Raw genomic sequence first — 17,703 nt, forward strand, 5'->3', positions numbered from 1 at the left:
TTTTCAAGTTAGTCATAATAGCGTTGAAAGCAAATTTCTACGATTTTAGCGCGACAACCGACTTCGTTTGAAATGAATGAAAGAGTTAACCTTTGTCATGACAATTAATACATATACAAGATGTATACCGCTACTACCGCTGTTATGTAATGTAATGTAATACACGTATAATTTTCGCAAAACTGCTACTCCGCTCTGAAGTTGTTTGGAGCAGGTGTAATCATTAAATTTGCTATGGCGACTTGATTTATTTCTATATTCAGAGCGGACTAGCAGTTTTACGCGGACTTTACCTACTTGTAAATAATGTAAATTGTAAGTTGTATACGATTTAAATCTAATTGATGGATGCGGCGCGTAACTTCACAATGTTATTGTTATCTTGCTCGCTTATCGCTCATTCGTTGGTGGTTGGACCAGTACTTTTGTGATTAATCGCTTTCTACTAATAGTATAGGAGATCAAATTGTATAAATTCTGCTGATTTCAGAAAATTTATTCGGATTGCTTCACAACTTTGGTCTAACGTTTTACTTTAGGAACTGTGCAAATTAAAAGTTTTATGTTGCATGATATAGGGTAGTTACATAAATCTGTAATGCTCAAGTAAGTAAATATCAAAAATTAAATTACAATCTTGTGTTCAAAACTTCAATTATAACGCATCACATATTTATGGAAAAACAGTAATAGTGGAGGTATTATGTAAAGAATCTACTTCGAATAAAATATTTTTGATTTAATTTCATTAATTGGATTATCAAGATTTTTACTATATTTACCTTACCATACCTACTCTTTAAAGCAAAATACGCCGAATCAGTTGTTACAAGGTAGAAATAAGTGTTGCGATGCCGCCTGGGTCGAACTACAACAGGTTCTATCACCTTCAAATTACGTTATAAGCAATGGTACATAATACACAATACTTGCTTTGTGATATATCATCTATTTAAATGTTAACGTAATAATTCAACAAAATTCAATTATATTTCTCCTGTCACAATGCCCTTTCGGAGGTAAACGCCTCGATACTCGTGTCCAATTACTTTTAAAACAAAATGTCTCTTCAACAGGGACTTCAGTACGGCCTCTTACAATTTCGAATAAAGATTTAATTTCAGATTAGAAGACGAGACGTTGAGGTAACTATTTGTACCTAAAACGCAGTATTAAAGGTTTTTGATTAATAATTCCGCCTCAGCCTGGAATCTTTGCCTTCCAGTTTACCTAAATTGCGAAGTTTCAGACATAATATACGCTAACACCAAGTCTTGTTATATTATATTTTAAATCAGAGCCTCATGTAAAATAGCATAACAACCATTAGATAATCCACGAGCACCGACGAATAGATGCGAATTTAAATATGTAAACAAATTAATCGAATGTATTCGGTGTTCTCCACGAAGTGCAGCTATTGTAGCACGAATCCTATAAATATATATTCCTGCGCGATGTTTACATACTCGTCTGTGCAGCGAGTTAGTGAGCCAAATACTCACGAGTACCTAAATCTTGCATAAACATTATATAAAAGTTAATAAACAACACAACTTACCAGAGGCACATTCCCCTCTATACGCGATCGAAAGCTGCTGCCTCGTCCTACAGGCTTCGCGTCGTAGCGCACACTCGCTCGCGTAGTCCCTGTAGTCGGAGCCGCAGACCGCGGACCCGGTCCGCACCACCAAGTCACAAGGAGGACCACACCGGCAGACCGGCGCGCGCGCTTCGTTCAGCTGGCAGATACCACCGTCAGCGCATTCGTGTTCGGCGCACGGGTCTAAGCAAAAAAAATATTGTCGAATTCATTTCTAGCACGTTATCAAATTTCGTTTGTTAAAATGCTAGTAGTAGCAAAATACTACATGTCTTGTTCCTCTGACATGTCAAAAAGTCATGACATGAACATAACATTTCATAGCATGAATGATAGAATAAATACTTTAAATGAAGGGTAAGCTGACGAATAGATTAAGAAAATACACTATAGAACAAATGTGGTTCCCAATTTGAAATTCTATAATTTTTCAAGAAAGGTATTTTGTCTGATTTCAAAATGAACATAGGTACTGTAAGTTCTTGGCCCTGTAGTTCCGGGACTAGAGTAGGGCTACGGTATCCCCTGCCTGTCGTAGGAGGTCACTAAAAGGGGGCTTCGAGGGAGCTCGAACCGGCCAGCAAGCGACCCCGGGAAGGACGGCGCTATGTGTGGTCGCGTACCGTCGTAAACACTACATGGTGTGTGAGGAGCGAAAACTGCTCCCCCAGGGTAGTACCCGATCGGGGAATCGCGCTTGGAGGCCTCCGGTTGTGATCCGCGGAGATGCCGGAGTTCTCCAACAAGCGTTGAGGACGGCCACCTGGGGGGTTTAGGTGCGATAAAAATCCCACATAACCCGGCGTCGCTCCCACGTCGTCGTGGAAAGGTAAGGGTACTGTAGTGTGTGTAGGACTCATAGTTATATAAGTTAGGTTAATAATAAAGACTTCAACCTATAACGCCGACGAAATGCCGAAATTACGCCTCTCAATACCATAAGAGCCTGCGACATCACTACAGTACCTTTTGAAGGTTTCCCCTCGAGAAAAATAAAATAAATAAAAAAGGTACTGTAAGTTCTAAACATGGGTCACAAGAACGATTACTACCTCAAGTTAAATAATGTAAAATGATATCTTAATCCTGTATTATAGTTTTGAAATTCTTGACAAAAACGTCTTATCCTTCGTAAATAACTGTTATTGTATAGTTGAGAAGCAATAAAATAGAATAGACCTTTTCTAGAATAAAGTACCCACGCACGCCAGATTACCTTCTCCAAGATTACTTTACCTTACTCTTACAATAGATGCAAAGCGAGATGAACAATTCAATATAAGGACAAAAGCGAGCTTCTAAAGTAAATAGAAAATTTCACAAAGGATCCCGGAATGTGCGGGCATTCGTTCTCTACAAATTTAGTTCAAATCGAATGTACCGGGACAAGTTTTGTGAAGAGGGTTACAAAACGAACGAAAACGGCTAAAGTAGTAAAGATTAAATTATGTCGTGGACATGAAAAACACTGCTGTTGTGTTCTGGTTTAAGGGTGTATTATGTAAAAGGCAAACGAGCCTTTTCATCTTCCAGTTCTCATGGATAATGTACTGTGATAACTCGTACGGTCGACCACTTTAATTCTACTTTTAGATGAGTATGGATGGTAGTAACCACCATCAGCCTGTCTGTATTCTCATTTAATATTTCCACTACGTATGAATAAATGATCATTAATTTCAGTAAATTATATAATTAATTTAATAAAACTTGTAAAATAACAATTTCCACTACAATAAACTTTTAATTCTAAAAATTAGTACAACACAAAACAGTTCAATTAACATTAAAATACAAAATATAATGATAATTTTGTTATGTTTAAGTACTTTTAAGAACCGTTTTATCACAAATGGATTGCTTAATTAAATAACGAAATCAGATCAGGGTTTGTTTTGATTACGAAGAGAAAAGCTTTCAGTAATATCCGACCTTTTGGATAAGATTTCGGGTTACATGTGATTCTTGTGTCATATAATATTTCGTCGCGCGATGTCTAATGTAATATACTAATTTCCGATATTAGACATGTAGACATAATTATCAATATATTTCTTTTGTTATGTACGCTAACAGTGTCATCAGTTAAGCTAATAACAGCTACCACTTTAAGAGGCATTGCAATGAGATTCTTAGGGCTATGATCGATCTCAGATGGGTATCCTGACCCATTTACGACTGGTAAAATTCTAGTATTGATTTTAAAAACATAAAAAAAACTAAACATATATCGTACAGACTGTCACTGACATTTCGATATCTAATGTGATATCAATATAATAATATTGTCGTTTATCAGTCCGTCCGATATTAGAAATGTACGTTTCAATAAAAGGTGTCACCGTAACGGAAGGTGCGTCACCTTCCGTGTCCATTTCCTCGCGGACCGACATCATTCCACCGTCATGTGACTGACAATATGAAACTATGACGACCCGCGTGGCGGAACTGTCACCATAACTGTCTGACGCGCAGAGTTCCGGGTTCGATCCCCAACCAGAAAAATATCTAAATTATGAATTCGAATAGTTTTTTATATGAGTATTTGTTTATTCGTCTTTTTGTGTGTTCATGGCACCCATGACATACGGAATCCTAGTGTGGGGTTGTGAGTGTGGATAATGTACTTTTTTATTTTGATCCTTTTTGTATATTTCACATCTATTATTACGACTTCGCCTTAACGAGTTTCATTTAATCTCAAACGGACATCGAACAATAGAAACATCAGTATTCGCCTTTATTAATTCCCCTCTTAAAAAGAACTCATTTTTAATGAATGTTACAACTTTTGTTAGCTTACTGAAGCCATTCTTTATTCAGAACCATGTTTCAAACTATTTTTAAGCCTGCTGGACATTCTGAACTTTTGTCTCGGTATGACTACTCGTATTTTACTTTTAAAAGAGGAACTTTGTAGTTTAATGCATAAATTGTTTCATTATAAGCTGTTTGCATTTCCTTGCAGCTTCTTTTAACTAAAATAAAAGGTTATTCGAATAAGGATACGACTGTACTAAATCACACTGCAGCATTTAAGATTGTATTAATCTTAATCAACAATATTTTTAGGTGTATAAGAAGCCTCTGTATTAGCAAGAATCGCTTCTAGATTTGAAGTAATTTATTTAAAAAAAATAATTTAATTTAATAAAGTAAATAACAATATACACTTACCGCATTTCCCAAGATATCGTATAGTGACGTTCAGTTGATTGTCACACGCGTGTTTATCGAGATGGCAGGCAGACGGGTACTCCCTGCCGTCGGTGCCGCATACAGGCTTACGACGTTGGCAAGTCCTCGGACACCGGCACTCAGGCTGGCCGTAGGTGACAGCGCAACGGGCCCCGACCGGACACGACACGCCCGTGCAAGGATCGCCGGCTTCTGTTGGCAATTACACGTGATTAATGTCATTCATCTGGTTGGGTTTGCTGGTTAGAGAATATCGATATATTTTTCAAATGTCTAAAATATCTAACGTCTAAAATATATAACCTATATATATACAAGGCTATACACATAATATTACAAGTCCTACAAAAAATCACATTAGACGAACGGTTTTATTTCGCCGACAAACTATATAATTAATTTTGTTTGTCATTTCTTCAAAATTTTCGATATTGATTGTTTTTTGTTGGGCGTGGGTGCATGATTATTTTCCATATCATAACGTATTATCAGTGATGGTTCAATGGTTAAAAATATCGAATATTTTACCGTTTGATATTATTGATATAAATAAACTTTTTAAATAACGTTGCATCTCTATTTGGACTAGACGTATGTCCTACTCTTAAGATTACATTAGATAGAAGTTTTCATCTACCCGTTTATTAGCACAGTAATAGAGAGATTACAACTTAATTAATGTTAAATTTAGCATATCAGCAGTAAGCTTAGTGATTTATAAATGAAATAATTCTCAAAATAATAATTCACAAAGTATTGTAATATATTTTTGTGGAATTATATCACAATATTCACGCCAATAAATCTCAATTTATTACTAGTAAGATTTATCAAAGTAAAATTTTGTTTTAATAAGAACCCTCAATATTATTACACCGAACATAAAGTACATACGAAACCTTGGTACGTATTGTATATGACTTCTTCGTAGTGACTTTGAGTCATGTTTTCAAAGAATTACTTACAGGAAATACCTTTTCTGGAAATAAGCGTAGGTAACGTACAAGCACCATTGTAGCTACTATGAAATATCGAATGAGTAATAGTGTTTTAATATTTGTCTAACGCGTCATTGGCTAACTTGTTTCCTTAAGACTGAATAATAAGTAGACTACATAATTTTTTAAACTTATGATTAAAAGAAACAAGTGCAATAAGTACTAAATATCACATAAGATTAAATAAAAGTAACCTCATAACATCGCTTCAGGTATCTTCCAATATTAAGTAAAAATAGGCATAAAATGTAGAGCTACCCAAAGTTTTGAAGTAGTTTAAAAAAGAAACGAACTCACGAACTTAAAATAGACGATTAGAGCGGAAATGCTCGCAGATTTAATTGTTAATGCGCTTCACTAGTGCCTCTAAAAGCTTTTCGGAAGCTTTCACTCGCCTAACTGACGTGTAGGTATCTCAGAGGAATCCTCTGTGATGATGTGAACTACCATCACACGGTAGAGAGCCTTCGAAGGCTTTAGTCGTAATCTGTATGACGTTGAAACGCGCAAAAATTGAGAGGAATGTAATACGAGTACAGCACTGTGTTTTTGTAGTATTTTTGGCGCAAACATACGAACATTATGACTGTTCTTTGATATGAGTATACGTATAGTAAGCTATCCTTATACAGATTTTAAGCATTAAAAGGAGATAAATAATAGAACGCCACAAAAAATAACAACTTTTCTGTGTGGCTTACATTCATTTCAAGTAATTTAAACTGGGAAGCCTCAAGCCCCAAATCCAAATTAAGATTTTCAGAAATATTTATTTTTATTAAATTTCAAGTCATTTACTTCATCTCAAAATGTACGATTTAAAAATATTTAAATTTTCAACAACTTTATATTTTCACAAAATAATTTTCATAGAGGTAGAATTTTATTTCGTTGTTAATGTTAGTTGAATATTTTTAGACACGGTAAATTTTTACGTCATTTTCAGAGTTATGGACTAAAAAACTTTTAATTCATTTACTGTCGCGTTTAAGTGAAACCACGAAATTCCGTACTTTGTTCTGAGAGCCATTTTCCTGTCGCGCCTGTTTTCCCCCGCACGCGCGTATTATACGCCCTTACAAATTAACGGTGCAGTCTCGTCGTGACCTCTACGTGACAGTGTGCGTCACACCTATTGTTATATGCATGTGGCACGGATGTGTGTGAAGTAAGCGTGCGGGTGTGTCACGCGTGCAGGCTAAACACGCGTGACACTAAAAGGGTCTTTCGAGGATTCATACGTGTCACAGTGTCAAGAGTCTTGTCTAAAATATTATTACGATCCATGCGCAAATTGAACTTTATTATTACGATCATTTTATAATATTATTTATATCGCATTATTCGTAGCATTCAATAGGTTTTACATACTGTAATGACCAATCGGAAATAGTGGTATTCGATGTATGAATCAGAATCTATAAATGTGAGACTATCAATATTTAATGATGATAAACAAACTTTATGATTTTATACCATGACTGGCTTTGTAGAGTGTAGAAGCGTCTAAATAAGTTTAATTTTGATCAACACCAACAAATTTTGACACAAACTTTAATCGTACCATGAGAAGGAGATGAAGAAAAAATGTTGTATCTCGTAAAATATCACACTATATTTATAACGTAAGTACCACTAAATACACAAGTGTATATATGTAAGACATACGCATCAAAACACAGGATAAAAAGACATGAGAATATCTTCCCGAGTACGTTTGAAAGTATGTAGGGTATACGTGAAACCATTCTACTAGCAAACACAATAGGCGGTTCACCATTGCTTTTCCTGTCCCATATACGAAGATGAAGTAACTTGGAAAAAAAGACGATGTAAATTGTTATGAGAAACTGTAAGGGAACATGATGTTTGTATTTATTTCATATTGCGTACTAATAAATACGCAATACGATAAGTCAAATAGATTTAGTGTGTACGAGTGTGTGTTTGCATCGGTAACCTTTTCTGTCATTAAAGATGTTAATGGGTGGCTGTACGCTCTTGCCATCAGATGGACCGCATGTTTGTTACTCCTATTATATCATAAATATTGAATCATAAATGTAGTATATACATATATTTAACGCAGAGTCAGTCTAATATATATCCTAGGTTTTTCCAGGATGGGTATTTCGAACTTCTTTCTTTCTTGATCCCCGTAGTTAATTACGAAACAACTTTTGTAGCGCGGATCATCATGCGTTTATATGATCCGCGTAATCATTTAGATCATATGCGTAAAGTAATATGAAGGAATAACTTAGTCAGTTTTACAGTTATTTATTATATGTTCTGGGTCCAAACGTATTTGTCAGCAGTCCCACGACACCCACGAAAATAAGGCCTATTTAATATTACATCAGATAAAGGTACGGTTGGTACTGGAAAATTAATTAAACACGTTTTGAATAATGTAGGGCCGAGCGGAGTGCGTATCATCTGTTCACACGGCTCAGCGGGGATTAACTTTTTAATATTCGTTATCAACGGATCAAATCCAAATGCTAAAAACCAGCCAGCTGTGAATGAGGCCGCGGTATATTTTAATTTAATAGATGGTTGCGTAATCCACTGGAAACTGAAAATATTAGCCTGAATTAATTCGTTGAAACAGTGGGATAGTGTGAAAGTACATGCGGTTGCAAAATAAGCGTGATGTTACAGAATTATTATATTTCCATAATGTGATATTTTATTTGCTTTAAAATAAAATAAAATAAAATTTATGAAATTGGTCAATGCTTTTCAATAAATAAATTTGTTGTTAGAGTGCGTGTAACAAACATTCATTATGTATTGTTTAAAGTAAGAGTATAAAATAAGCCTTTATTTCTTAATACTTATTATAATAATTTAATAATTTACATCTTTTGTCAATATGACGGCCAAAGATTAAATTAGTTTTATCTCAATAAATGGGTATTTGCCACACATTGACACTTGACCGGCGTCAGTGGGTTTTATCCCTTGAATATTTTCATACTAAGAAGTGCAAGTCGTTTTACGATGCCGAAGAGAGAAAACTAAGTGGGTTCATATTATTTTACGACATGAAGTGCACACGTTTGTTAGAATTTAAAAGTACCAGTGGTGTGGGACTCTCTCTTCCTTTATGGCTAGAGCCTATAAATAGGGCGTCCAACATTTTGTTATGTGTTGAACATTAATATAACTATAGATAGCTTAGTGATTATTATCAAAAGTTACTCATCGATGAAAAGTAAGTGACACACCTTTTGAGACTTTTGACTTCAAACCCTTAGAGATAGAAGAAAAAATATTTTAATGAATGATAAATGATCTCAAATATCTCAGAGAGAATAAATATTATTTTATCATGAATAATTAAGATTAGCAAAGATGTACGCACCTGTAACTGGCATGCATACCAGTCAACGTGTATAAGAATAAGTCTGTATAATATTTTTTATATGTAATGCTGTTGGTGTGTCTTATAAATAAATAAATGAATACGTTTCGTTTCAATCACTTAGGCTATGGGTTGACACATATTTTATCACTTGATCCTGAAACTCGATTATTTTCAGAATGTATTACAAAGAGGTTCGACGCACTTTATTCTCCAAATTCCTTACACTTACCACATTCGCCTTCATGCTTCACACGTAGATTGAGCCGTCGTTCACACGCCTCCTTGCGCAAGTAGCAATGGTTTCTGTAGGTGCGTCCCGCCGTGGAGCAGACGGGAGACGCCGAGGACGGACAGCTAGTGGGACAGGCGCAGTGAGCTCGCCCGTCGCCCAGGGACACGCACTCCGCGCCCCAGCGGCAGAAGGTCTTCTCGCAAGCCTCTGTAAAATAATACGGGTTAAATATTTGATATTGAGTTCGGATTAAAATTACATCGCAACAATCCACTACCAATATGTATGATGGTATATATTTTAAACCATGTATCACCCTTCCCTCCCACAAAGGATGCGTGCAGATGCAAGAAATAAAGATATACACCACCATACATACCACCAATATGTGTTTAGCTTCAAAACATCATCAGGGTAAGTTGACTCTACGACGGTTAAACATGAAGTGGCGCTGTCATCCTAATGCATCCTTGTATAATGTTATCCAACCCTCCCTTCTACGAGTACAACTTGATATGAAATGTAAACAATCGATGACAGATGATTAATTATTGACATTAAATCCGGGAATAATTATCTGCTTACTAATTGTTGGTATAAATATTATGAAGTAAGGGTCAAAACGACGAAAAGACAGCCTCCTCATATATAACTTATGTGATCATAATTAAATCAAACCTACACGGAACGGTTATTTCCAAATGACACAGAGTAATTATATAATAATTTAAGCGAATATTTTGATATGGAATCAAGTATAAATATACATAGCAGTGGTTCCAACTGAGAACGAGTTACCACATAAAAAAAAACTAGTTACTAAAAAAAACGTAACGGAGTATTTATAGTTATTATGTTATAATTATAATACCCCGATTCAATGTTATGCAAATGTTATGTTGTTTGTTACGCACAGCTCAATAAATAATATCTAACTTGAATAATCTTCTTTTTTTACAGTCATGACTTCTCTATCTATCTATTACACTAAAATACAAGTCGTTTAAATCACATGAAAACGCTGTCTGAATTTCTTAACTAAGACATTTGGTTTTGAAGCAGCCCAATCAGCGGCGGAAACCGTAAACCTTTTAAGGTATCTTTGAAGACATGATTCCTTAGCAAACGCCGCGAAGAATGACACAATTTCCAATTTTCTACCTGGGGAGTTGAGTCCGTGACAAAATTATTAAGCAGGACTAAAATAAGACGCGATATCCGTTTTACCACGGCATTGTGTTACCAGGATTTTGGGATTACCGATCTATATCGTCTAGTTAAAATTCTGTGCAGAGATTTTCGGGCGCGAAGTCTCACAGCGCTTCGCCGAAAGTTAATTTACAATTTTCTACTCGATTTCGAAGCTTTAAACTCTGTTTACATATCTGTTTTTCGTAGGTTCACCCTTAGATTTCAATGAAGTTTGAAATTTATAAGCTACGATATATGAATATATAACGTAGACAAAGTTTAAGATACAAACAATTGGAACAAAATTATCTGTATAAATATCTCAGGCCTATTAGCTTTGTACTAAAAATTACGTATGTACTAAAAAAATGTATGATCAATTAGTCCTAATTTCTACCGTGTTCCCTCTATCAAAGGAGTTCTTCGAAATAAAACACAGTAGCACTGTAAATTGCTACATGGTTCTAATTCTATAAGACTTCAAATACAATTGCACGTCGTAGCTCGTAGCAAAACGTCTACGAGCTACGGCGCTACGGTAAGCGACAAAGGTAAAGACATTGATTAGAATTAGACAGCTTAACCACAAAGCAAAATGATTTTACTCTGCTATTCCGAACTATCATAGCTTAGTTTTGTTAATTCAATAGTCTTCTATAATTTAAGATGAAATTTCTAAGCTTTGAGGTTTAAGTTTTAACGAGCTTTTGCCCGCAGCTTCGCTCGCGTTACGAAGTAATATTTTCATCCCCTATTTTATCCCTTTGGGGGTAGAATTGATCAAAATCCTTTCTTAGCGGATGCCTAATTCATAACATCTACCTGCATGCCAAATTTCAGCACGATCCGTCCAGTGGTTTGGGCTGTGCGTTGATAGATCACTATGTCAGTCACCTTTGAGTTATATATATTTAGATATGACCTTATGATTCATACTCGAATTTTTTTTGTATAAATTATTGTTATGCCTCTCATGATTAATAGTTTATTATATTATAATTACGAATTGTATTTAAACATAATAACATAAACATATAAACATTTTCGTAAGTAAGACAATAAGTCAAAAGGAAAAAATATATAATTGTAACTCAATGCGTCAAAATCGCATAAAACATATGAAATTTTCAGCCATAATCTACTTTATCTGCTTTACCTTCGGAATAAGACCACGCGACAAAAATTCAACCCCGAACTCATTTCCTTGACTTTTACAAACGCCGCAGTCGAATCCGCTTAAAGGAAAGAAAGCAGCCGGAAATAACAATTTTGTAAGAAACAAACAAAATGTAAGGACGGGAATCGCTGTAGGAGAGACCTGAGATAAATGGAGACAGGAGGGGAGATAAAAATGATGGCGGATGCCTCGTGAATGGAACGAAATTAGGATATTCACCGCGTCGCTTTTTCAGATACCGCGCAAACTGTTTAAATTATCTATAAGTAGGTACATGTACTCGCTTTTATACAAATGCGGGCGAAACAAAGAAACCGTTTTTACAGACGTTTAAATATTCATTGGTTCACTATTAACTGATTATATTTTATTGCTATGTACTCCAATATTTATTTATTATTATTTATTTCTAACCATTAAATATTCTACAAAGAGCTTAATAAAAATGTAAAAAGAGTGAGTAAAAACCTGATCGTATTAATCAAATTTGAAATATGATGCTTTTATAAAGTTATTAAAAATACTACGCAGCGCTGAGGACGGTCACCGGGGGGGTTTTAGTGCGGTAAAAGTCCCACATAACCCGTCCTTGCTCCCACGGCGTCGGGTACCTTTCGAAAGTTCCCCCTCGTCAACAAAAAAAAAAAGGTTATTAGAAATAAATGCACAATAATATTGGAACAGCGATTAATAGGTAATTTCAAAATCAAGAATAAACTAGAGAACTAATATATGAACAAAAACCATGCTGCTTACAAATACTCGTACAGCCTATATAGCTCTCACTATGCAGAATACAACGATAACGGATATGCTAAAATCTATCGAGCTGAAACCAGTTGGGCAGAAGGACGTACCAAATAATGAGATGTACAGTCAGTTTAAAATTAATTAATTAGATCAAACTATTAAATCGTTTATATATTACCTACTATTAAATTTTACACAAATAAAATAGTAGCAATAGCATAGTTAAGCTTCTCAGTCAATTTCAGGTTGTTGTAATACATAATTCCGTACCTAGATCCGCACACCGCCTATAAGTTACGTCAGCATCTTAAAAACTGTGTCAAACATCTCGGCTTAAACACTCCATACATCACACTTGGCATAGGCTTTATACCGCTTTACGGAAACTAAATGTAATGCTAAATGCTATAGAAAACATGTCATAATCTCTTTTTAAAATAATTCTGCTTTTTGTACCAATAGAATATAAAGAAGAGATTAAAATAATTTTCTGCAGTTTGCTGAAGAATTAGTAAATAATGTTGGGGGTATAGTAAAATATATTTCATATAAACCTAATTATCTATTTTTTTACCCGCGTAGCGGAGCGGTCATCATAACGGTCTGATGCGCAGAGGGTCCCGGGTTCGATCCCCGGCCAGACAGATAATTCATTTAGATTTTTCGTTTCTTGGCCTGCGTGTTTGTGTCCATGGCATTCACGACACAGAGTAGGTATGCTACTGTGAGGCAGTGAGTGTAGAAAGCGTCTTTTTTCGTCTTTATGAATATTAATTTTCTGAAACATTTTCATTACATAGCAATTCTTTATAAATTTATAAAATAAAGTGTATTATTAAAAAGCTCTATGAAAAAACAACTTTATGTTGTAATTACGATAATTATGTGACACTGACATTATTTCCCCTTTCACTGAATAAAAATGCAAATTTTAATAACATTCAGTTCAGACTTTATATATTTTTCGGTTTGACAATACTTAGAATTCAATAAACTCTTCATTCATTTGGAAGATCTGAATAAACGTAAGTGATTTTCAGTGTTTAATCAATCGTTAAGTTAATAAAATAAACCAATCGTCCATAAATCACGCGGAATGCAATGCACTTTTATAGGTTACTGGTCTACCTTTCCCATGATTTATAACCCAATATCCATTAAATTGTAGCCTCTTGATAAAACAAAAACGAAATACGAGCGGTCAGTCAATGATTCTTAATGAAGAAATATGATTAAATTTTCTACGTAACCTTATTTTAGAACTGATTGTTACTCTTTCTGACAAACTGAGTACGGGTTTTTGATACAACTGGTGAAAACCAGAAACTTAATGTAACACGATGTTCCAATCCGGATTCATAGAGGTTCTACATTATGTTTATCATACCGCAAAGTAGATAATTATTATAAAATAGAAACCCAACTGCTTAAAATATGTAATTCCCAAAATTTAGACGTATCTAATGAAACCACATAAGTTAATTCATGCATATATTTACTCGAAAAACACTACCCTCCTCTCTGAAGATTTCGGGTTCGATTCCCGACAAAATTCAGATTAATTTATTTTGGCGACGGGTGTTTGTGTACTTTTCTCTACATGTGCTTTATTCCTATCTACAACTATATTAGACTTCCTATTCCGTTAGCTGAAGTGCTTGGTATGTGAACGGCACAATAGTACGTGTGGACTGAAGATAAGCGTCTTAAGGCTTCGCTGCTGGATCGGCAACCATCACTTTATGGTAATTCTATTCCCACTTGCTCCCACGACGCCCTCGATATGTGCGTTTCCTTATCTCCGCACGTCGTTAGCATAAATAGATTTTACTCGGACCATATCTAATAATAAGCATTTACCTCTTTACTTACGATAAAGGTATATCTTCTATGCATTGGTAAAATCAGTAATTCTTTAAACTAATATAGTTTTACTATTATTAAAAAAACTCATATATCCGGTCGAATTGAGAAACCTCCTACTTTTTGATGTCGGTTAAAAAATACAACAATTTGAGACATTTTTAATGCCATATTAATAAATCATTTATAGATAATGTATTTAAACAAATCTGTATTAAAATAACGAGAAAACATAGAACCATTTTATGCCTGGATAACACAAACATGATTGTAATAAAATAATTCGAAAACCTCTCTTAGATTAAAAACAAATATTTCTTTATTTACGGCACATGCCACCTGAATCTTAAAATATTGTAAGCTTTAGAAATGTGTAGAAATAAATATTTATCGTTCTATATTAGTGTAACATGTGACGTCACTTACCCTCAGGGGCGGGCGGCCTTGGTTGATAATGTAAATCTGAAACAAAGCAGAGGTCCAAATAAAATGGGGTGTACACATTTTTATTTTAATATAAAATTATTTAATGATTATAATAATTTTTAAATAATAGAGATTGTTTTGAAATTGTTCTGAATAGAAAAGTGATAATCTGAAATATCATAAAAGTTACATTATAATTTAAATTTAGTGTGTTTATATAGAACCATACATTTACATGACTTGATTAACCTGAGGTCGTGTTGTGGACATAATAAATTCCCAACATCAATTTAAATAAAAATGGACACGGTAATTACTTTATATTACGCGGGCAGCATGAAATTACGCAAACCGTCCATCCGATACAACACGCAGCTCATTTGTAAATCCATTCGAATGCATTATTTAGAGCACAAACCACAATAATCTAATTATTCAACCAGTCCATAGTCGGACCACAACTGTTTAACTTTGTCAGTCCCGTGTTTCATTAGTTTTATGTACCTACTTACAACAAACATTTGTAGTGCAGGTAATGGAAATCTTAATTACAGTAAATATACATTTGACACATAATCCGCGTAGTAACTCTATTACAATACAGTTGATTAGTTCAGTTACGTGTAAGTTACTGATCTCTACTGATTTCTACAGTAGAAAACGAGCTTGTAGTCCAGCTGATGGTTAGTGGCAGACAAGATTAGGGTCCTACCAAAAGACGTCAGACGCCATGCTACGCCAGAGAATTTGAATGCCTCGTTTAAATGTATTTTACCATACTCTTCAAATTAAAACACAGTGACGCTTAACACTTATGTTATAAGTCTATGTATTTTTGTGTACGTGTGTGACACAATGCGTGTATTGAGAGTTATTTGCTTTTTTATTTTATTTGAATTCTGAAATTACTACATTTTCATGATTATTTTCTTATCCCAAATATGTATATGTAAACAAATTGTAATATAAATATTACTATTATATTGTACTCTTCCACCGACCTTCATACATGCGAGTTCTTTAGAAACTTTTACTGGAAAAAAATAGTAAATCAGTGTGAAAGCACATTTTTCTTTATACAAACTCATTAATAAATGCCACCATTTTAACCCTCGACCTTCCGAATGTACACTTAAATAGCTACCGCTATTTACTCTTAAACCACCCCTTATTCCACGGTTCAAGCTGAAGTGATTTTTGTTTCACATTTCCAAACATTTTCAAGGGTGTCGTATCATAAAATGTCAGCGTCGTTCTATAATAGTACTCGTAGCCCAAAAAATATGAGCGAATTTATGTTATTTTAAGATATTTTAATTACGTTAGTGTAAAATTATATATGTTATAAAATTTATTTTTTTGTTGAAACAAAGTCATTCAGAATAAAATTTGCCAAATGTAGGTTTTGCCGGTTTTCGACATGTAATGTTCTCAAAGATGCCAAAATTAAAATGATGGACGCTCATTTAAAAAAAGACTTAACTTACTACTTAGGTACTCGTATTATATAAAGGTGCACACAAAAAATGGTAATACTGCTTTAAAATCTATTAACATTATGTACCTACCAATACAGATAGTAATTACCTACTGTCATTTACCTATTTCATTTACATATCGTTTGCGCTTTACAAAAATACGCATCTTCAAGGCGTAAAGCCTTTTCCTACTCTATACACAAGGGTGAAATTTAATGAAAGTCCCTTTTCCATTACATTACATTGTTATGTAAATAGGGTCTGTACAGATTAAATATCAACGAAGTCACCGTACCTGTTGACACCTTTTTGTGACTTACGTAGTGAAAATCGTCCGGCTTCTAAACGCGTAGGCATCCCTCCACGGGCATATGACCCTCCCAAATTGGATTTAAAAGGTCGCGCGGGACAAAAACGTAAACAGCCTGACCGAATTTTGGACAAAGAATAAGACAAAACTACATTTCCTAAGTTTCTTAAGTCTATCGCTGCGTAGACTTTAGTTTTGTTTCAGTTTTAATGTTACATGTATAAATAATTTAAAGGGTAACCTTTAGCGGTTCGCCGGCTGAGGCGTCACCGTCATACCAATACCTCCCTTTGTGTACCTATAATGTGTAGCGCTACTGAATTTTGGTTTAGGGTGCGGTATAACACATACACTTCCGTGAGTGATATACCTACACTTAAATACTTCATTACGTAGGGAAGCAACATACCTACTCTTTTTAACCCCTCGCATTCTGAGAGGACACCCGTGCTTAATTTCAATGACGTCGACAATGCTTAAATTATACAAGAAGAACAACAATAATAAACAAATAATAAAATCACAAGCTGAAAATGTTAACAATTTTTTTTTTCACACAAACATGTAATAAAAATCCGAGTATTCGATTATTCTTATAATATAGGAGTAGCTGACGAACATGCAGTCCATCTGATGGGAAGAAGTTTCTGCCGACCATAGACTATCTATCTATCTCTCTAGCATCAACCCCAAATAAGATTAGATTCTTACATGTGGTCAGCCGCTATCCCTGAGTACTAAGCTGGAATGCCCCGGAAGTACCTACTCGTAGTACTATGTATCTTATACCACACCTTATTACCACGTCTTATTAACACACCTTTCAAAGCACAAACAGCAGCGCTTCACACTGCTGTTATTAGGCAGAAATACGCAAGACAGTGATGACGTCGGAGTCGAAATAAACAGACAAAGAAATTCATAATTAACGCACTGGCTCAACTAAATCTTGCGTAATCCTTAGCTTCCGTAATATTACGGACGTACCTACCCAGTTAAATTTGGAGAACAAAATCAACCCACAAAGGTACGTTTCCGACCGCCCGGATTAATTCCACCTTAGGCACGGGACATAACATTTCGGAATGTGACACAAAGAGGTCG

General features: G+C 34.8%; 1 protein-coding gene across 5 annotated transcripts in view; it reads right to left on the reverse strand.

Annotated features, from left to right (window-relative positions):
- The window catches only part of LOC140752349 (agrin), a 244,237-nt gene that overhangs the window by 48,008 nt on the left and 178,526 nt on the right, over positions 1–17,703 (reverse strand). For all 5 annotated transcript variants that reach the window (XR_012103432.1, XM_073086623.1, XM_073086632.1 and 2 more), the window contains 4 exons: positions 14,812–14,847; positions 9,402–9,611; positions 4,781–4,993; positions 1,562–1,786 (listed from right to left, as the gene is read on the reverse strand). Coding sequence is in view for 4 of the 5 variants with exons in the window: in XM_073086623.1 (XP_072942724.1) it covers positions 1,562–1,786; positions 4,781–4,993; positions 9,402–9,611; positions 14,812–14,847 (684 nt within the window). In the remaining variant the exon portion in view is untranslated. The remainder of the gene's footprint in view (positions 1–1,561; positions 1,787–4,780; positions 4,994–9,401; positions 9,612–14,811; positions 14,848–17,703) is intronic.

The sequence above is a fragment of the Epargyreus clarus genome, unplaced genomic scaffold (genome assembly GCF_041222505.1).
Source record: "Epargyreus clarus isolate Ecla_fem2 unplaced genomic scaffold, WU_Ecla_fem_2.2 ptg000003l, whole genome shotgun sequence".
Taxonomy (NCBI): Eukaryota; Metazoa; Arthropoda; class Insecta; order Lepidoptera; family Hesperiidae; genus Epargyreus; species Epargyreus clarus.